The 22002-nt window shown below is 44.8% G+C and overlaps 1 protein-coding gene across 4 annotated transcripts in view; it reads right to left on the bottom strand.

Moving 5' to 3' along the window:
- The window catches only part of CORIN (corin, serine peptidase), a 1135185-nt gene that overhangs the window by 18798 nt on the left and 1094385 nt on the right, over window positions 1–22002 (bottom strand). For all 4 annotated transcript variants that reach the window (XM_069631711.1, XM_069631714.1, XM_069631713.1 and 1 more), the window contains 2 exons: window positions 7894–8165; window positions 4930–5063 (listed from right to left, as the gene is read on the bottom strand). In XM_069631711.1, coding sequence (XP_069487812.1) covers window positions 4930–5063; window positions 7894–8165 — 406 coding nt within the window. The remainder of the gene's footprint in view (window positions 1–4929; window positions 5064–7893; window positions 8166–22002) is intronic.

Genomic DNA, 22002 nt, shown 5'->3' with positions numbered 1-22002 from the left:
CATTCACACATATCCTGATTTTGAAAAACTTCACCACATAGCGAGTCCCTGGTGGCCGTGCCCACTTTAACCCCATTGCCAGTCCCTTGTGGTCATGGGAAGTAGCCAGATTATCCGAGTCAGAGCCATTGGCCACAGGGCATGACTCAGACAATCTGGCCACTGCCCATGGCCACCGGCTATACCTCAGTCACTAAAGGGATATCACTATTTTTGTTGTGCCTACATTATGACACTTTTCAAAATATGAAACATGGGCACATTTGCAAAACCATGCTTTCAAGTCCTTGTCAATGCTCTTTGCACAACTGTCCTGCAAATCGCTCCATGTTTTATGTTTTGTTAAGTGTCAAAATCTACATACATGAAATAGTCATATAACTTAGCTCCCAGTTGACAATATCCATTCAGACTTTGCAGAAAAATTCAAAGTTCGGTCTATAAACTTTCGAAACTCTTTTGTGCACATTCGTCAAATGGCACCAAAGGTATAATCCATCTAAACATGTTGAAACCCCTCCTCTAATTTGGCCCCCTCTTCACAAAATCCCACCAATCTCTGCATAAACATTCAAATCTGGGTCCTAAATCATTTTGCAAACTTTTGTGTAGATTCTTGAAACGACACCAAATGTATAAGCCTTTCAAATATTTTGAGAACCCCCTTCTAATTTTGTTCCCTCTTGGCAAAACAGCACCAGACTTTGTAGAACCATTCAAGGTCACGTCTAGAATGATATCACATAATTTCATACAGTTTCATTGAGTGGCTCCAAAGTTATACGCATTCCAAAAACTACTTTTCACCAACCCTGTAATGCAAAAATATGCACGGATGCCCCCAACATCTGAGATGTACGCGAACCTCTCAGTGCTGTCCCCAAACTGTTTGCAGACAACAGAGATGAAAAACCGCCTGTTATTTGGCTTTTTATTGCCATATCCCATCCCATCTTCATCACCTCTCACGTCCCCAGAGATTGTTTCATTAGTTTGATAAGTTCAATGTTGTGTTTTTTTAAATGTTTTTACAGCAATGTTCACGGGCAACGGCGCGTTCCACGAATCCAACATGGCAGGCGTTTCCCAAAAATATGATGCACCTTACGCTTTTCCCCATCCAATCAGCAAACGTGTTTGTTGTCTGCGGACATCACGCCACCCTCTGGACCAATCGGAGGCCCGTCCATGGACACAACAGGGAAGCGAGTCTGCGGACCGAACCCAGATATGACACTTTTTTTACCTACTTTTTGGCTGTTTTATAAAATAACTACTGAACAGATTTACACCAAATTTACTAAAGCATACTGTTGGGACCAAGCGCCACTTCTGGGGCAAATTTGGTGAAAATCTGTCCAGCATTTTGGTCTGCAGGCGTAAGCAACATTTTGTTTCCATTGCATCTATGTGAAAAGCCACACATTTTGTGACTCCCTTATAACACCCTCCCTCCCGCATGGAACCTTACCAAACTTTGCAGAATCAATCTGATGGGGCCATATACTTTTTTCTGTAAAATTTTGTGAGTATTCGTCCAGGGGGGTGAAGATATAAGCCAACCAAAAAGTGCTCTTCCTATGGGTTGAGCAACTTCACCATAACTACAGGGCCACTACTGCAGGCCCTGTAATATTACATGGCCTGCGGTAGCGGACATGCAGTTATGGTTAAGTTGCTCATCTCATAGGAAGAACACTTTTTGGGCGGCTTATAACTTCGCTCCCTCTGGACGAATCCACACCAAACTTCGCAAAAAAAGTATATGGCCCACTCTGAATTTTGTTTGCAAAGTTTGGTGAGATTTGTTCAGGGGGGGTAAAGTTATAGGGGGGTCTCAAAATTTCTTTTTTCCCATAGACTGAATGGGGAAAAAACTTTGCTCACGCCTACAGCCGAAACCGCTGGACGGATTTTCACCAAATTTGAGACAGGAGCAGCGGCTTGGTCCCAAAAGCGTGCTTTTGGGAATTTGGTGAAAATCCATCCAGTAGTTTTTTTAAAACGACGAAAAAGTAGGTCACAAAAAATGAGTGATATCTATGTCCGCTCCACGGACACACTTCCCTGTTCGGTCCGCGGACAGGACACCAATTGGTTAATCGGCTTGCGTCATGTCCGTGGACATGCAACGTGTTCACTGACTGGATGGTGAAGATCGTGAAGTTCGTCAGATTTTTGGAAACGGCCGCCATCCGCTCTCTGCGGACATCGCAGCAAAAACATATTAAAAAACACAACATTGCACTTGTCAAACTTATCAAATAATCTCTGGGGAAGTCAGGGGTGATGAGGATGGGCTGGGATATGGCTGCAAGAAGCAAAAAAAAAAACAGGTGTTTTTGCAGCAAAAGTCTGCGAACAGTTCGGATGTTCGCGAACAGTCCTGTAAAGTTCGCGAACACCTCAGCATTACAGGGTTGGTGAAATGCAGTTTTTGGATGGCTTATAACTTTGGCGCCACTTAATGGAACTGCATGAAATTTTGCATGTAATTTTGCATGTATATTGCTGACCTAATTCTGAGTGAGTTTGGTGGGATTCTGTCATGAGGGGGCAAAATTAGAGGGGGGGTCCCAAAATAATGTAAAGGCTTATAAATGTGTTGCCATTTGACAAATCTACACAAAGGTTTGCAAAAAGATTATAGATCTACATATAGATGTTTTCGTAAAGTCTGAATGGATTTTGTCAAGTGGGGGCTAGGTTATATGACGATTGTATGTGCATACATTTGACACTTTTGAAAAAATAAAACATGGGTGGATTTCCAGCAAACTTGCGTAAGGAGCATTGGCAAGGACCTACAAGCATGGTTTTGCAAATGTGCCAGTGTTTTATTATTTGACAAGTGTCATAATGTAGCTACAAAAAATAATGGTATACCTTTAGTGACTGAGGGGTAGCCTGTAGCCATGGGCAGTGGCCATATTGTCCGGGTCATGGAATAAGGTCATGATCCGGACAATCTGGCTACTGGCCATGACCACAAGGGACAAAACATAGGATTAAAGTGGCCATGTCCACCTGGGACTGGCTTTGTGGTAAAGTTATTTGAAATTAAATTATATCTGAAAGGGAAGAAAAATGTGCTCATGGTAGTATGGTCATATGGTTCTCTTTTTGCCTTCTGCATGCTGCCTTGGAGAGCGAAGAGGGGCCCTGTATGGAACCCTCGACTTCCCTTTCCATGGTGGCAATCTTGGTAAAGGATTTTCCTTCCTAGACCGGGAATAGGAAGAAAAATCCTCTTTTTTAGCACCCCCGGTTCCTGCTTTGGGAACCTAGGGTGCTAATGGCCTTCACCCCCCATTTCAGGGTCTGGAATGGGGGGATAATGGTCCAGAGATCTCGTTATCCACCCTTGCTTCGCTTGGGCTGATAACTTGGGCTGCTGGGCCAGTATCCACCATTCCAGTCCCTGGAACGAAGGATAAACGCCACAATATTCCCATTAGCATAACACAAAATGAAAATGGAAATGTTGGAACATCTTATTGAGTCTATGTACTTTACTGAGAAATATAAAGTAGATGGAGTCTATACATTTTTTTTTTGTTCTATTTTTTAACTGTGAAAGGTGATTCCTAAAGGAATATGTCTTTTGTTGTTTTTTGATGTATTTTTTTTTGTTGGCAGGAGAGCCAAGGACGAAAGGTGGGGAGGGAAATGAGGGAAGAGGAACCAAACGCTAATATGGAGGGGTAGGTGGACAAGGGGAAATGTTCACGTGTGTTATTTGTAAGGTAGGGGCAGTGTTTCTCATGCTCCTTGATTACAGCAGTAGTGCTGGCTGTTGTGGAGGAGGCATGGCATGAGCTGATGCCATTTTAAGATAAATAGCAGTTTTGCTATAACGAGTAGGAATAGGTGTTGGAGCTGTGTAAGGGAAATTTTGAAGTTGAAAGTTCCTAGATCAGTAAAAAATGCAGTTCTGAACTGTCCGCGAAGCAGAGATCTTATTGTGAAGTGCGGACGGGTTCTCGGACATATCATCATGCCTTGCGCCAGTCTATGGTCATGTGGCACTGTCCGGAAGGTCCGCTATGAAGTCAGATGTTCGTAGACATCTACGGATGCAAAACTAGTTGAATTAGTTGCAAAAAGTGTATAGAAGTGTTAAAAATGATCCCAGAAGGTGGGAAATGGCGAAGTTTTAAGGTGACACTTGTAAATGAGACACAAATATTCTTATATTGGGCAAGTATGATATTAGTAAATTGTAGGAAAATAGCATGCACTGGTAAAAACCTATGAAATTCAATGAAAAACCTTTGTTAAGGGGACGTTATGGTTAAGTTGCACTAATAAAAACCTATAAAATTCAATGAAAAAACTTTGTTAAAGGGATGTATGGTTTCAAGTATTTTTAAGTTATGGTTAAGTTGCACTAAACAAAATTTCAAAGGTTTTTATTAGTGCAGCTTAACCATAACGTCCCCTTAACAAAGTTTTTTCATTGAGCACATCTTGTGCCAATAATGTAGCCAAACAATATTATTCATTAATAATCTCTTACAGTTTATAAACTCAGTTTCACAGACAGGCCACTTGATTCCAACAATGTTGGAATAGAAATGTATTTTTACAATCCCTAGTATGATCAACTTTCACCGGATCTGCATGCAGCCAAGCTATCATCAAACATAACTCCCCCTCTTCATTCAACCTTTACTATACCTGTGGCATCTGACCTACTTTCCCCACCATAGTCTTTCCCCTATTCATTTTCTTCCGCAGACTTAGGTCTGCGTGTCCCTGGTGGGGAACAGTATGGCAACTTCCAGACAAGCCGTGGCAAGCTAGGACCACTGCTCTGGCGATTGAGCGCAGTATAAAAGTTTCATAACAGAACATTACTGGTTAACACTCGGAATGCCAACTGTGCATTTTACTCACATTGTGCACTGGCCCTCACAATCCCCTTACCATGCAGGAGTCCACTGTGCCAGACTCATAACCCGCACAGAGCATTCTGGATGTGATGGTCTTCATGTCAAAGTAGGACTGGCACTGCTCAAGCGAGATGATGCGGACTTCTCCTTCCTGAAGCTTGAACGGCACTAAAATAAAACAATGACATCTGTCATGCACTGCCTGAGCTCGGGTATATTGTGTTGGGCTAATGGCTAGCTGTCATGTCATCCCATGTGGCTGCACACGCTTGATGTGGAATGTTTTATCGCAACGCGTGCACAAGAGGCAAAGATTCTGCACCCACACCTTTAGGAGTGGATCTTTCTGAATGGGCGCATTAAGAACTGGGGAGACATGTGCAATGCTTCTAAGTGGCTCCAAAGGAATTGTGTATGTTGTGCCTACCAGGGCAATTTTAGCTACAAATGGCCATTGGTGACCGTTAGGGGGAAAGCCGCAATGATCACACACAATCAGCCTTTTCAAGACTCAACACCACAGAGTCCAGATTCCTTCTGCTGTAGTTACAACACTTTAGCGAGAACATGGGTGGCATTTTCATCCATCACGTGTGCGGATGTTGCAGTAAAGACCAGACAAAGAACAGTGTGAAAGGGACATTTTCTAATGTCGAAATGGATTCCTAGAACAAGCTTGCAGATGCCAATAATGCACGACTTAGTGAAGGGTTTGATCTATAAATGTGGGCAAATAAACACAGTCATATAGTCCACCTTACAAAATTAGGACATGGCAGCCAACCAATGATACCAGGCCTACTCTACAATCGCAGGGCTGCTACCAGCACTGCTTTGGCATTCGTGTATGTTTGCATACAATACCAATGACTCTCAGCTGACCCTAGAAGCGAGTGCTGAAGCAAGGAGAAGGCTTACTTTGGTGCCTGCAATGAGGAGTACATTGACTGTTTTCTCTGGGGAACAGCAAACTGGTTCTGTTGCTCGGAAGTGCCACACTTGTGCTGATGTTGATCTCTGGTGCATTTAATTTAATCTCGTCATTTGTATAGCGCCCATCACTGTGGGTATGGTCCCAACGTGCTGTAGGTGGAACGCACTCGGAGGGACCAAAGTCTGAACTGGGAAAGTTAGGAGGTGCTAGTATGCATGGGTGCATAATGGCCATTTTGGCCAGGTCCCTGCTAGCCACCCATCTCTAAATGGCATGGGTATGGATGGGGAGAGGTACATTAGGGAAATAGGCAGGGGGTGTGTAGTACGGTTCAAATATTTTGACGTGAACGGTAGCTACGTTCTTATGACATCGGTGTTGTTCAGAGTGTCATTCGAGTTCTATGTGAGAGCAGATGCATGCAGAGTGATACCGTGCCTTTGGCCAATTCCAATGGAGTGCATTGCGAGTTGAAAAAAAAGCATTGGTTAAAGTCAAGAGAAAGGCCTAGTATTGGTAAATTTGGCATAATACTATACATCTGGGTTGATAACTTATGGTGGGTGCATTCTGCATGCCTCCAGCTATCATTAGGTGTTTACCCTCAACACCACACTTAGCCGTAGAGTTGGCATTCTGCCAACACCTGCATTATAGGTAGTGGAGCACATTCTAAAATTGCCTAGAGACTGAAACTAGGTCACCCTCCTGGATTTAGCTAGCCACGGCACCTTGGTCAACTGTGAGACCAAAACCTTGGTCGCCATTGTGGACTTGACTAAGTGTAACACCCTGGTTACCTGCGCAGCCATTCCAGGTGCTGTACACCGGCTATCACTGATGACTCTGTCCAAGTGAAAAAACTGCCCACTCTCAGTTTCAATCTAAGTGTTGTATATTGCCCAACCTTGGTGTTCATCTCAGGACCATCCAACTGCAATAGTTCGGTTGGCAGAGAGAAAAGCCCACCCTGAAGATGTCTTAAAGAGTAATCCATTGTTTACCCCCAAGTCTGTCCAGGTGCTGCACATTTCTCGCCTTCAAAAGACGATCTAATTGCATTATTTTGCCCCCCCCCCAGTGTTCTTCGAAGTGCGATATGCTGCCCATTCTCAATTCCGTCCAAATTCAATATGTTACCCCCATCAAGGCAGTTTGAGTGCAGAGAAAATTCCCTCCCACAGAAAGCATTGAAGAGCGATACATTGCCCAACCTTGGACAGTCCGAATGCATCGCCTAGTCCACCCCAAGTCTATTCAAGTGCATTACATTGCCCTCCCCCTCCAACCTATGCAGGTGCAAAACCATACGAAGGTCTTCCAAATTGGGGGAAGCAGGACGCCCTCAAGACTTCACCGGGCGCAATACCCTTGATTCTTCTGGAGTGGGGCGCAGAGAGGGTTGGGGCAAGGCCAGGATGGAGGACTGAAGTGAAGCAACTGAATGGGGAGGGGGGCAGTGACGCAGGGGAGAAAAAGGGGAGAGGGTTGGAGCAGAGCATACAAGAAAGAGAGAGAGAGTAGCGAAGCAGGCAATTAAGTGGAGATGAAGTAGCGCCGGGGGATTCACAGTTGCAGGCCTGGGCTTGTGTCGGAGAGGTTGCAGGCATGTTTCAGGTCGTGGGGGGGCATGTGAGGGGGAGAAAGGCCAGGTTTTAAGGGCCTTCCTGAAATATAGGTGGACTTCTATGAGACTGAGGGTGGGAGCTATGATGGAGAAGGAGATGCCTCCTAGTCTGGAGAAATTGAACGGAGGGACCACCAGGTGGTGTGCAGAACCTGATCTTAGGATTCGGTTGAGGCAGTAGCGTGTAAATTTGTCTTGGAGGAATTTGAGGCCTTTCTTTTGTAAGGCACAATGGATAATGCACATGGCTTTGGAAGAGGCATTGGAGGAGGTATCTTTGAGGGAGATGAGTATCCATATTGGATCTGCTCACTCTAACCTTTAAAGTGGTGCAGCCATAGCCAGATGATTATAGTGTAGTGCTATAAGATGTTATTTAATCAAGGATATTGAATCACCACATTATTATCAATTGAATAATAAGATCATCTCCTTACTTTTGCTTCCCATGTGTCCCCAGCCTGTGATGTAGCAGTAGGTGTCTGGCTGAACAAGCTGCTCCTTGCCAGGCAGGCAGACTGGCCTCACGTAACTTGTCTCATTGATGTCTTCATTGAGTTCCACTATGCTTATGTCGTAATCAACCACTGCCCTGTTGTAACGGGGATGAAGGATAATCCTCTTCACCAAGCGGGTCTGCATGAAGTCAGAAGGGTGATCCAGATTGTTGATCCCAAATATGACTTTCCACACGGCTGCGTTTTCTCTCCTACATTTGGAAATGAAAAGGAAATGCATGTAGGTTGTTCTATCCAGTGCAAACTAATTTGTGTTCTTTAGATGGCAATGTTACATTTAAAGTAGGTATTATTCCTCAATCCAGGCTTTTTGGTTGACCTGTATTCCTAAAGGATATTATATTTTACTTCATCTTCCATTACACTCTATTCAAAGTTTTTTATTCAGATTTCTTCATTATATCAATGATACTTTTCCAATATAAAAATCAATATTCATAAACATGCATATCAAAATAACATTAAAATAAAATGCACATTTTATGCAATTTAATAGGAATTGAAATAGAATGCAGCTCAAAATTTAGTTAGGTCACTTTTTGTTCATAAGATGCTGGTTATGTTCAGCAAGTGCATAATTACCATTTAGTATTTATTTATTTTATATATTTGTATTTATTTTTTGGTCACTTATTAGGCGCTTATACAATTAGCAAAACTGTTTCAAAGCGCCCACAGGGCAGACAGGGTGGGGAAAAGGGAAGATGAATTACAGTAAGGATAAATAATTGCATTAATAGTACAAACAAGTTGTGTGAATAAAAGGAGGGGGAGACAAACCTACTATGCATTGTGAGTGTTCAGAACGTACAAGTGCAGAGGGTCAGGGGTGAGGGATAAGGTGCTATGATGCTCATGGAGAAGTGCTCTGGTTAAGTGCTAAGAGGAGAAGGACGTAAGTGCAACCACCCTTGGGTAGGGTGAGCCCAAGTAAGTGCAGTAGAAAGACAGCGGCTGGGATGAGAGATGTGGGGGGTCAAGGCCCCAAGGACACATAAGACCCCTGGGCATCAGTCACGCTGCTCTAAGATTAGCGGGGAAGAGAGGAGAAGGAAGAGGTAAAGAGAAAGGTCTGGATTCTTTTTCAGAACTTAAGGAGGTCTTGCTCAAGACGCAGAGGGAGGCTGTTCCACAGGAGGGAGCTAGCCTAAGAAAATGATCGCCCACCAGCTCTCTGTTTAGCAATTTGCTTAACTCGCAGGGAGTTGGTGCCAAAGGAGAATATTTGGCGTTGAAGATAGAGTGGTCTTTGGCCCCAGGTAGCCTTGTGTATGATGCAGAGGGATTTTAATTAAATCCGGGCTGAGACCGGGAGCCAGTCAAGGCTTTGTAAGAGGGGAGAGATGTAGTCCCTGGGCTTGAGGCCAAGGATAAGTCTCGCTGCCCTACTCTGGTTTAGCTGGAGGGGTTGTAGGGTGGAGGAAGGAAGATTAGTAGTAAGTCTAATGTGAATAGACCTGGCAAAATCCTACCCCTGCTATAATTAACTTTTATATTAGAATAGGGGGTACTGAACCGGGCCAGCTGACCCAGCCCTTTAAGACGAGGTAGCAATACTTTGAGATGAATGGGGAGGCAGAATTTACTCAAACATCAATAATCAGAACAACTCAGGAAGTTGGCAAATTTGACTGTTTTATTATTAATTATCTAAAACTGGGAGTACAACAGACAACTCATTTAATGGTCTCTCAATGCACTTAAGAAAAAACATCATACTTATAGTAAAAACTCATAATTGATGGCGTTAACCTACGTATTCACTAACATCATCCTACGTGGCAAACTACAAAAACCTAGTGGCAAATGTGATAGGCTTAGAGGGAACATCTAGGTATACGTTCTATTCTAGTCTAAGAAAGTGATAGGCTCCTTAACATCAGGTGGGGCAACTAAGCCCTCCTCTCAAACAGGTCACTATGAACGTCACTAAATACACAACATCCTATTGGTTATACAAACTATAGGGCTCTTAATTACGCCCCCCCCTACAATTGGTTGGCACTCTTACATTCGTCAGTCCTTTTCCACCCACGTTAGCAGCACGCAGGCTGGACTTCCAGGTCATAACCATAGCTTCACACCAATTAGCATATCATCTATCATCACCTCAGTGGTCTGCACGTCAATTAAGGCTTTGAACTTGGCCTTGGAAATGTTCTTTGCTCTGGAGAATAAAGAGGAGTAGAGGCATGCTCTGCCTCTCTGCGTAGGTGTGGTTCATCATGTTTGTCCAAGTCCATCTCTTCACGTGACTGAAGACCACAAATTTGAGCTCTGGTGCATTTAAAATACTACTATTTAATGAAACTCTGATGTCTTCCTTGTTTTCGTCCATGGTTTCTGAACAGGAGTTTCATTCTTTCACATTATTGTAACTAATATCTGCCCATCCCAGTCCAATAAAACTGTGGCTTCTTGGGGCTGATCCAGCCTGGCCTTTCTGAGATTAACTTCTGTAATTTCATTGTTTTTCAACTGCGACACACTGGAAAAGGCCTTCCTTCTCTAGTCCAGCTCTGCTATATAATGTTGTGGAAACATCCATCCTTTACTCACTCCTATATATGTATATGTTGGCGCATGCCACAATCTATTCACTACATAACTAGCCTCAAGAATACTTCGTCTGCTTGCGTTTCTTTGCATCTGTACACATGTAAAATAACTTAATATCTTCATCGTTTCTGTAGCATAAGTTTCTCCATCTCAAGCCTGAGATGTCTCTTATCTTGATACTTTCTTGATGCCTTACAGAAGATCTTCATCCTCTCGTCTCTGCATCTCTACCATGTACATCAGTCTGGCTTTGTGTGACGGCACCAATCTTCACGTTCATTCATTGATTCTGCTTCTTCCGGGATTTCATTTAAATGGCCATCATACTGTCTCGTATGCAGGTATGGCTTTCGCAATGGGAATGTTCTGGTCTCCCTCAGCCGGACTCCGACCTTTTTACTAATGTCAATGTGCAAGGCTTTTACTACAGACCTCTGCAGGACCACTTTGATTTTCTCTTTAGCTCACACTCTTATTTAATTTCAGTGTCTCTTGGTCTTGGTAGTCCAGTACCGTAAGCACAAAAGTTAAAAGAAATCTTCCACTTCAAGCATTAACCTTTTCTCTTCCCCTTTTGCCAGGGTTAATCTTGACCATTACGCATTTCAGAGTTTGTTCACTTTGCCGCTTTATAACAAAACATTTCACATTTAGCTGCAGACTTTTTAGTGGGCTACTTCCTTTCGCTGGACCACTCTGCTACTCTGTATCACTGGCTTCATAGTTATCAGCCACTTATAGGTTCATCACTGGTTAGAGTTCTTTCGTGTCTCAGCACGTGCACAGCCTTCAATTGTGATATATACTGTTGCAACTTCAATCTTTCCTTATACACACCAGCCTTTTATGTCGTTCACTAACTAATCAGCTGTGTGCATTCGTCTCATGTCCATTTTGGCTTTAATTCACGAGTCAAGGTTAATACCACAGGCTTGGCCTCGCCTCCGTCATTCACCCAGGAGGGTCGCTGGTATCCTTGAAACACAATGCAGTCTTCTTGTCTGGGATTTGGGCTTCTCTGCGTTTCTTTCATGGCTCTTCAGAGGCAACAACCTCCTGCAGGGATCTTTTGGGTTTCTATACCCTTTGCTCTCGTCCCTCGATCAGTTGTTCTGCCCAAGTAGGTGTGTCTTCGCCCCGGAAGATCTGCTGCTTCGTGTTCCACCTTGCTCAGAGTGTGTCTCTATGTTCCACCTTTTATCCATGTGGGGAGAGCTAATGGGTATCAGATGTATGTGATTAAAGTCAAGTGCCTGACTTTGCTTGACCTGATTAGCGGGACATGTCCTATGCGATATGTAAGGGTTAGCCTCTTTCCTCTCAGTCGCCCTCTTCCTTGTCCCAGTGTTTGTGCAGAAAGGGGCTGGGGGAGTTGGGACGTTGGAGAATCCTATAAGATAGGATGAGATACTGGAAAGGGGGGCATAGCAACTAGCAACCTTAGCAACCAAGCCCTGTAGTGAGATACACAGAGAAATGTGAGAGGTCAGAAATGAGAGACAGGCATAAGGTTGTTGTTTTCTTAAGAAAAGACATTTTTACAAAAAGGGGTTTGACAAATGGCTCTCTAGCCCTTTTCTAAAGAGGAACTTCCTTACCTGGAAACTAAAACTAAGGATCTGTCTGTGTCAGGATGTCAGTAACTGAAAGGCCGTCCTTGTGTCCAAAACAAACTATCCTGACCCTCACACTTATAAACAAACGGTGCAAGGAAATGTCTTTAACTTGTTGTTAGAAAAAGTGTTTGAAACCAAAAGTGTAAAAGTGACCCTTGCATCCAGTAGGGGTTCCCTTCCCCTGGATTCTTAAACAGGATGGAAAAAGGTCTCCTTAGCAAACAGTTCCTTGGTGTGCAACAGACTCACAAAGTTATTGTTCAACTAAAAAGTTCTGTTCAAGCAAGAAGATTTGTAAAAATATTTTGTTAATCTTGACAGATTACCTGGTATACTCCCCTGCCAGTAATCGTTATACAATTTGTAGTTGCCTTGCGTACTCTCCTGCCAGGACGTCTTGTGCACCAGAAGAGCATATACCATGTGCTGCTTGGTTTAGCTATTTGTGGTAATAGATTCTCAAATATACTTGCTCAAAATATCTCCCCCCATATTGGCATCTCATGCTTCTGTATTTGATTGTGTTTGCTTTTATACTTTGTCTTGTCTACATTCAAACATTCTCATGGCACTTTGCGGTAACATTTTTCTGGCTGCATTTGGACAAACTTTGTCTTTATACTTTGCCTTGGCTGCATGCAAACAAACGTTGCCTTTGTATATTTGCTGCATCAAACATTCTTCTTTTTTTTTTTAATAATTCTGTTTATTACGTTTTAGTAACACAACAACAAAACAAACATGAATCAAAGGCATACATCAGATCATGGTAGCAAGGCAGTTTTCAAAAAAGCAAAAGGAACCCAGTCGGGCCGAGAGCCATCAGGCATTTGTGGGATAAGGCAGGTTACCAATGTTAACAACAGTACGTGTCTATTTTCAACGGCACTTTTCAGTTAGCGTCCAGCCATTTACCCCATATTTTTTTGAATTTGCGGGGGCAACCCCGTGTATTATAAATCCGGCGCTCCGAGGCCGCGCATCTGTCCAGCTCATTGCTCGCGGTTCACGGATAGAGGGTCGGCAGAGCCCCAGCTAGCCGCGATCAATCTTTTGCCTGCCCCAAATGCCAGTGCCAGAAATATTTTTTCATATTTCGAGAGATCCACTTCACCTCTGATTCCCAGCAGTGTCATTTTGGGATCCCTGGGGATTGGTGTCGCCAGGGTGGCTGCGATCTTGTTGATACAGTTCTCCCAGAAGACCTGTAAGACTCGGCAGTCCCATAACATATGGTAAAACGTGGCAGGTTCTGCTTTGCACCTGAGGCATGTCCCGTCTTCCAGTCCCCCCCATCTGGCCATGGCAGTGCGTGAATAGTATGTGTGGTGGAGGATCTTCAGTTGTATAAGCCTGAGCTTGGAGTCTATACCTATTTCTCTAGGGAACATCAATGCCTCTACCCAGTCTTCTGGTTCCATTTGTCCTATGTCCTTTTCCCATTTTTCTTTGAGCCCATCTAGCTGCGTCGCCCCAAAGGAGTTAAGTGCTTGATAGAGCGTGGAAGTGACCTTGGTGTCAATGTGTTGCAAAAGGATGTTGGTCTCAATGGAAGTACAGGGGGGTATGGTTGTCGTATCAGGGAATTGGGTGCGGATGGCGTGGGCCAGTTGCGCATGTCGAAACCGGTCCATGGGTGCGAGGTCAAATCGCTCTTGCATGGTCTCAAAGTCAAGGAGGTGGCCGTCTTGTATCACATGCGCTAGTGTGTGTATCCCTTTCACGCACCAGTGATCGAAGGGGCCCATCTTTACTATTTCCGGGAGGAGTGCGTTGTGCCATAGGGGTTGAGATAGTGTTGGTTTACCTTTCCAGCCTATTAGTTTGTGCGCATCCCGCCATGCCCGGCAAATGTGGCGTGTCATTTTGGGCAACAACGGGGGTTGGTCGTGGGTGGCGTACAGGGTCTGTAGTGGGGTTAGTGGGGTCATGCTCTCTATTTCAAGGCGGATGTGGGGGAGTGTGGGGTCTGCGTGTATCCAGTCGTTTACCACCCCAATCTGGGCTGCAAGGTAATAGGTGCGTATGTATGGTAGACCGATGCCTCCCTCCCACACTGATCGCTGTAGCGTTTCGAGGGCGATCCTGGGTTGTTTCCCTCCCCACAGCAGTGTGCGAAGGCGTCTGTCTATGAGTGCGAAGGTGTCTCGGGGGATGGCAATGGGGGCGTTTTGGAGTACATACAACAGTCTGGGGAGGGTCAACATTTTGAATAGCGCCGCTCTGCCCATTAGTGATAGTGGGAGTGATTGCCAGTGGGAGGTGTCCCTATTGAACCGGTCAATTATTGGTTTTAAGTTGAGTTGCAGGAACCCACCCAGTGTCGGGTCGAGTCTTATGCCCAGGTATTTGAGTTCTCTAATGGAGACATGATATGGGCAGGTTTCAGGGATCGCAGACTCGTCTCCCTGGACCGGGAAGTAAATGGTTTTGGTTTCGTTTACCTTAAGGCCTGCAAAGCGCTGGTATTCTCTAAGGATGCGGGAGACAATCGGGCAGGAAGTGCGTGGGTTACTGAGGTATATGAGGAGGTCGTCCACGTAGAGGGATAGTCGGTCCTCTCCCCCCCCGGCCAGGCGAACCCTGACCAATTAGTGTTAGTCCTAAGCTCAATTGCGAGAGGTTCTATGGCCAAGAGAAAAAGCAGCGGGGAGAGGGGGCACCCCTGTCTCGTACCACGACCCAGGGGAAATGATCGAGAAGACCTGCCGTTCACCCTTACCGTGGCCTCCGGGTGTGCATACAGGAGTTTAACCCACAATATAAACGTTTGCCCCAGGTTCATCCGAGCCATGATTGCCCACAAAGCCTCCAATTCTACAGAGTCAAATGCTTTTTCAAAGTCCACTGCCAGGAGGGCCAGTGGGGCTGGTATTTCCTTGGCTCTGCTTAGCGCTAGCTGAACTCTACGCAGGTTCATGCGGGTGGATTTGTTGGGCATGAATCCGCATTGGTCGGGGTGGACCAGGGTCTCTATAACTTGCAGCAGTCTGTTGGCTAGTGTTCTTGCGAGGACCTTCAAACATTCTTCTTATTGAGTTTTGAATCTGTACTTTGCCTTGACTACATTCAAACAAAGTTTGCCTTTGAATATTTTTTGCATTAGTAAACGTGTACCATTCAGTCATTCTTACGGTTATTGGAATGCCCGGGGATCCCCAGCTGCTTTGGGCAGACTCACCGGTCTTTTCCAGCATCTCTGATATTGCTCAGGCTTCTGCATTATGGCGTCTTCCTCTGCCTTCCAGGTTGGAGTGTGCAGACGCTCCCCCAGTGCTCTGTGGTCACATGCCAGCTCTGATGCTTGGCCCGGGATGGAGTCTGCAGCCTCATCGAAAAACTATACCTCCAGGAACTCCTGCACTGCTCCCGGGTGTCTCCACTGTCCTTCTTGCTCACCTGCAGTGTCTGTCTCTCTCCCTGTCCTAATGGCCGTCTCTGCTTCGCCAGCTTTCTTGTTGTGCCTCACTCTTTGGAACTTCAGTGTGGAAGGCAACGTCCTCTTCTGCATTGCTCGCTGCACCTCTCCCTTCCATTATGAGGTTGCCATTTTTAAATGTCCCACTCATTGCAGGCTTGAAAACGCAACTAGTCTGCATGTTGTATTTCGGGTTCTTGTCACTGTGTTTTGTATTGTATTTGGTTATTTATATAGCACTCTTTCCCCATTTCATGGCCTCAATGCGCAAAGTCCCTTGTCCTCAACCTCGTCCCAGTACCTGAGTGGTTATGGGAGTTGAAGTCCACAGCTTTCTCTGGGCTCCTAACTCCAGGGTGGTTTTTCTCATGGATTTCATGAAAAGGCACATTCAGAACAAAGGGTGTTAAGTGTGAGTTATGTGCCATAGGGTAAAAGGTGGAGCCCCGAATGGAATGGCAATAGGCCATTAAGCATTCAGGTATTCGAGGGTTTTCCTCAGGGGGAAGGGGGGGGGGGAGAACACTGACTCCTCAATTGAAGTCATGGCATCACCCCAGTAGTTATTTCCTCCCATGTGATCCTCCATCATGTAACCGACCCCAGGGTCAGAATCAGGATCAGGTAGCGGCTGCCGTCCTCTGGCCACATGGGAGGAGGTCACCACCAAGGAACCTGTATGGCTCCATTGGATTCATCGCAGAAAGCAGACTTTGAAAGAAAATGCCACTCTGGGTATTGAAGAAGAGAGATCTACAGTTAAATAGTGTCCTAGAACATCTAGGAAAGTTCAGGAATATGTCTTTCAGGCATACACTGGGATATTAAAGTTCACTAGGGCTCACAGAACAAGACCAGACAAAACCACAAAAAAAACACAAAAATAAACCTTTATATCTTCTTTCGGGCCTGGACAGCATTGGCAAAGTCTTCTAGGGACTTTCCAGAGATTTACATCAGATATGAGGAGGCAAGCACCCTCTACAGGATACCATATAAGGGTGTGGTTTGACAAGCGGCAAAAGCTCTTGGCTTGAAGAAGCTTGGGACAGGCAACCAATGTTCAAGAGAGCGTACCTCAAAGTCGTGGTGGGGGTCTCGACGGAAGGAATTGGAGATGAGGCTTCAGCACTGCACAGCGTCGATTTGGCTTGAAGCACCAGTCGGTCAGTGTTCTCATCTAGATGTTTCAACAGTGGCCTCAGCAGTGGCTTGAAGTTGCAGATCGAGCCCAAGCAGCTCCTTTTTTGTTTTTTGCAGTGGCTTTAAGAACTTGCAGCATCTTGATGCTGCAGAGAGCCAAAGTCTGTTTCTTTTGGCCCTTACTCTGCTTGAGGTCCCGCCCACTCAGGAAAGGCGAGTCAATATTCTGACCTTCCCAGGGACAGTTGCAGAGTGCCACTTCAGCAGCCATATTCCAGGGTACCTGAGTACAGCAGCAGTTAGACTTTCCTCCAGCAGGTCACTTGAAATATTCCCCAGAAGTGGTTAGAGAGAGAGTACTCACTCTGCAAATTCTCATAAAAGTGCTAATTCCCTTCACCTTAGAGACCCCCAGCAACTCTGACTTGACTTTCTACCTGGAGAGAGTGTAAGCCTTTTTTCCCACTCTCTCATGTATTTTGATGTGTGTTTTACTCTTGTTTTCTTTGATTATGGAGTTTTTAGACAAACTCCAAAGGCATCATCTTTTAATGCGTGTTACACAGCACCCTCAGTGCAATAACACAGGGAAGCCTTTTTAGGCTGTCCCAAGGTTTAAATATCTACTCTGGGATAAACTACATTTTTCCAGAGAATGTAAAGTTAAATTGACTTTACTAGTCTTTTTAAATTCCTAGACCCAGCACACACTATCTTACAATAGAATTCTGCAGGGTTTACTTAGTAACCCCGGTGTCTAGAAACTCATGTAGCAGTGAAATGCTACCCTTTCCTATCCAACTGTATGGTGGCAATGGTTTTACAATGGATGACCATGATTTTTCCCGACCGCGAACACCGGTAGCTAAAAATCGCGAGAGCCATGTTTTTCAAGATGGCGCCTGAGCCCCCTTTGTTTAAACACGTCCCGGGCTTCTTTTTTCGCCATTTCCTTTTGGAAATGTCCATCTAGAGTTTGTCTCTGCGCGCCAAACTAGGTTTGGTCCCTTTGTTTCAATGCCTTCGGCCGGCTTCAGTGCTGAAGAACGCCTCTGGCGCCTGAGTGTCTGGGGTGGGCAGGAAGTGAGGGAGGTGCCCGAAACTCCCTGTGCTTAATCTCCTAGGAGACCCAAATGTACTCTGGCGTGATTGGCTGGATAACGGTCCAGCAAGGACAGCCAGCCTGCGGGGTGAGAGGCAGCTAGGCAGGAATGAATGGGAGAAAACTGTTTAAAAGGCGAGTCTCCTGGACTGGAAAGCATAATCGACAACTGGAACGAAAGAACCGAAGACGAGCTGGAAGAGGTAGGCTGCTGCAACTACAGGACCGTTGGTTTGCCCAGTGGAGCCCTGCTGCAGGCCCGAATCGCCAAGTTCACCTCGACAGAGAAGCCCCTTCAAGGACGACTTCTTCCTTTGAGTTTTTGGGACCAATCAACTCGTAGGCCACCTGGATACCATTCTCTGAGCTGGTTAGGATTAACCAGGGAGGACACCAGCTTGTCTGCTTGAAGAACAGCAACCGGAATCGGAGATTTGCCAATTTGCCAGCTTTGTGATCCGTCCCCGTGCAGTGCAGGAGTCCCCCGACGTCCTCCTTGTCGCCACAACTGAGGCTCAGGAAAAGCGAGATCTGCAGGAACTGCCAGGAACAGACGTCTTCAGCTGCATCTTTTTCTTCAATATAAGGTACTGTGAAAACTCGACCGAGAGAACTTAACTCTCACCACGAAAGTTCATGGAACTTTGGCAACTTTTAGGCCTAGTCAGCTTGTGACCCGACTTACAAACCTTTCTTCCATGAACTACTTCTAAGAACTGTGGCAAAGACTTTTCCGTTTTAAATACCAGAACCGTTTTTACATATACAAGACAATAGCCCATTGACTTTGGCCTACCCATTGCATTTAATCAACTCTTCTGTTGAACTCCAACTATTTGCACTGTTTTAAAGTAACTGTAATATTCGTTTTATCAATTTATGCTTTTTTGCTCCTACTTCAATGCTATTTGGCGCCGACTTCAAGGGAGCTCAAGTGCTTAGTAATCAGTATTGTAGTATAACTTTTGCGTGATATTGGTTGCCTCATTTAGTGAATGCTGTTTAAATGATTGTGTAATAAATTAATAATTGCTTTACCAAGAAACCTTGAGTATAAGTGTCTATCTGAATACTTGCTATTGTAGACCTTTGTGCAACACCCTTACAAGCTTGCATTCCCTCTTGAGATAAGCCTGGCTGCTCAGCTTGCTACCAAAAACTGTGTGGTGCAGACTTATACCAAGGGTTGGTTTTGCTTACACCTGTACTCCTAGTTGTGTGTAGTGGTCCCAGATGGTACTGCATACAAACTTTGGCTAACAGCCTTTACCCCAAAAAGTTTCCACTGAAATCCTCTTCATGTTGTTGGAAGACGGTTCCACAAGTCCTCTTTAATATGGTCTCCAGGATTTTTCCTAAAGAGCATTCAATTAAGGTGGGGCTGGGGGGGGAGGGGGGGCGTTATATAGTCGCTTTGCCGCAGCAAATTGGTTCACTTCAATCCTTCTGCAAGGGGCCAATACTGGATTTTGTAACAAGGTTTATTCCTTGTTTTTTCATCTCCCGAGTGCTTAGTCTGTAGAAGGTTGGGGCTGGGAGGTCTCGGGTAGGAAGTGGGGCCTGCCCATATTCAAGATGGCTGGCCACCTCTGTAGTGTTTAGGCCCCAGCTACACTGCACTTCCACCTCTCACCGACCTATGTCAGGTCAAGGGGACTCCAGTAGTTGTCTCCCTGGTGTGGCATTCTCATTATGTTGCACAGATACATATGAAGCTCTTAGCTGCTACCCCACACCCCAGGCGAGTTCAGTCATGTTCTCCTCAGAAACATGTTAAGGCTTTCCAGTAGAGGGCAAAGGACATCCTGGCAAGCCCACCACCATCTGTTGTGTGAAACGGCCAGACACATATATACAGAAGTATGTTTAGCTGCAGGTCACAGTGGAACTCCAGTGGATAAAATGAATGCCATCAAATGAGCTATTTGGACATTTGTATTTCCTCATATGCCACTATGTCTATCTAGATATAGCTTTATATTTAACCAAAGTACTGCCACCAGATAAATGAGGATGTGCAGTGTAAGGTAGTTTGAACATCAGTGTTAGTACTTTTAAAAGCAGCACATGTGTGTTGGAATTAATTTGATTCTAGCAGACTACGTACATGTTACTCTGTGCCTGCCATGTGGCCAATCACATTGCAGCTGTTGATTTGTCAGTATACAAGGTTCAACCGAGTGCAAATGTTCACTATACTTCTCAGTCTGGGGTGGATATTAAAAATAAAAAAAGAAACTTTCCTTAGAAGCTATGTTGATGACGGGCTTCCTGCCCAGCGTCGGGCCGTGCGTCTAAGGTACGTTTCTTTTTTATTTTAAATAAGAAAAACACTTTTAGCATCTGTGTAGGAAACCAGGCAGGTGCTAAGAGATTAAGTGGGAGAGCGAGCAGGGAATGGAAGGGGGCGCCGGCTGCCCAGACAGCTCAGAACGGGGGCATGTACAGTACAGCCTGTGTTCTGGGCCTCCTGATTGGCTGGGGGCCCCCTGTTCGGTGCTAATGGGAAGTCAATGAATTAAGGCTTGGCCATCACTCAGAAGATTGATTTCCAATAGTTCTGGGACCCTGGACATCTCTTAAAGTGCCTCTTGGTGCCATAAAGTAGAGTGCGGATTCCAGGGATGTCCTTGTTCACCTTCCAAATGCTCTAATCCAGCCAGGTTTTCAGCAGAGCCACAATTAAAATGAATAAGAAAATATACATAGTGTGAATTTCAAATGAGATTATTTGAACAAGTGTTTTAAACCAGACATGTTGTGGTGAGTCAATCAACCCAACCCATGTGCAAGGAATGTCCTGGGGTAAAAACCCTAAAGGATAACCTGAAAACATAAGCTAACATTTAGAAAACAGTGAGGCTTGATACTTAAAACAAACATGATTCTGCGCTTTGGTAAGTCTCCAAGCTGACGTCCAAATGTTGATGTGCAATGTGGTCATAAATTGAATAGTATGTTAATAGAATTAAATAAATTACTGTCTGCTCATATAAAATATCACAGTGACGGTAATCAGTGGGCCACGGGTTTCCCAAATACATAATTAATTTAACAACTATGTTTAGTTACAACTTAAATAATTAACATACACTTATGTAATACTTAGGTAATACACTCAAACTAGTGATTGTGCAAATGGGCTCATTACAAGAAAGGCAGTGCAGTAAAAACGTCTGCAATGCAGCATTAATTCCATTACTGCTGTATTACCGCCACTGCTGAACTAGGAGTTTGGTGGTAGGACGGTAGGATTACCTCTAGCCAAAAGTTGGAAACGTCCTCCCTACCTGCAAAAATTGGCAGGATTTCCATAGCGGAATTACCACAGGTCGCAATTCTGCCGAAATCCCCATGGAGTCCCATGGACTCCAAAAATGTGGACTTACAACGCATTACCACAACATGTAATCCGTGGGACCCAGTGGCGGTAACAGTAATTCTGTTTGCTGGTATTTCAGCACCTTTACCGTTGGAATACTGCCAAACTTGTAAGGTGGACCAATGTGTAAACAATAGTGCCAGAGAACAAATCATTACCAGGTACATGTTTCAGGTGAACCAGGCTGAAACATGTGTCTGGGGTTGCTGTCAGTACTCTTGTTCAGATGAGAATTGCCAGGCATTTCGGTGCTTGACTGCCCTTTGGCAGGACAAATACTGATATGTAGTGGACATTTATCTTCTGTGAAAGGATGGTGAGCTAAAGACTCTGGTTGAGACTTTAACCTGGGATACAGGCCGGTAGTAGAGAAACTCCCAGAACCCCCCCTTGTTTTTACATGTTTAATGCAACATTGACTGCCTTGCCTCATTTCTAGTGAATAATAATTGCTACTAAGCATTGCCTTCAGTAGGCTCATTGTTCTATATGCAAGGAGGGGCCAATTCACAAAGAAGTTACCAGGAGCAAGAGATGCTATTGCTATCCCAAATGAATTCTGGGAATAACTAGCTTGATACTTCTGAGAATGAACCCTTTAGTTTCCCTTTCCTGTCCTTAGAATGAAAGAACCAGTTTACATCTGTAACCTGAGGCTTTCTCGGCAGTAAGCCATGGCCCACTGTGCCTCCAGCTCCAATACTGGAGAACGTAGGATAGCACAGGGGCAACACGCTGTTCTTGGAAGCAAGACCACGCAGAGCAATAGAGGTTCTAATCATGGATCCGCGCTTAGAAACCAAACTCA

The sequence above is a fragment of the Ambystoma mexicanum genome, chromosome 6q (genome assembly GCF_040938575.1).
Source record: "Ambystoma mexicanum isolate Mex_15411 chromosome 6q, UKY_AmexF1_1, whole genome shotgun sequence".
Lineage (NCBI taxonomy): Eukaryota > Metazoa > Chordata > Amphibia > Caudata > Ambystomatidae > Ambystoma > Ambystoma mexicanum.
This window is presented reverse-complemented; position numbering and strand designations above follow the sequence as displayed.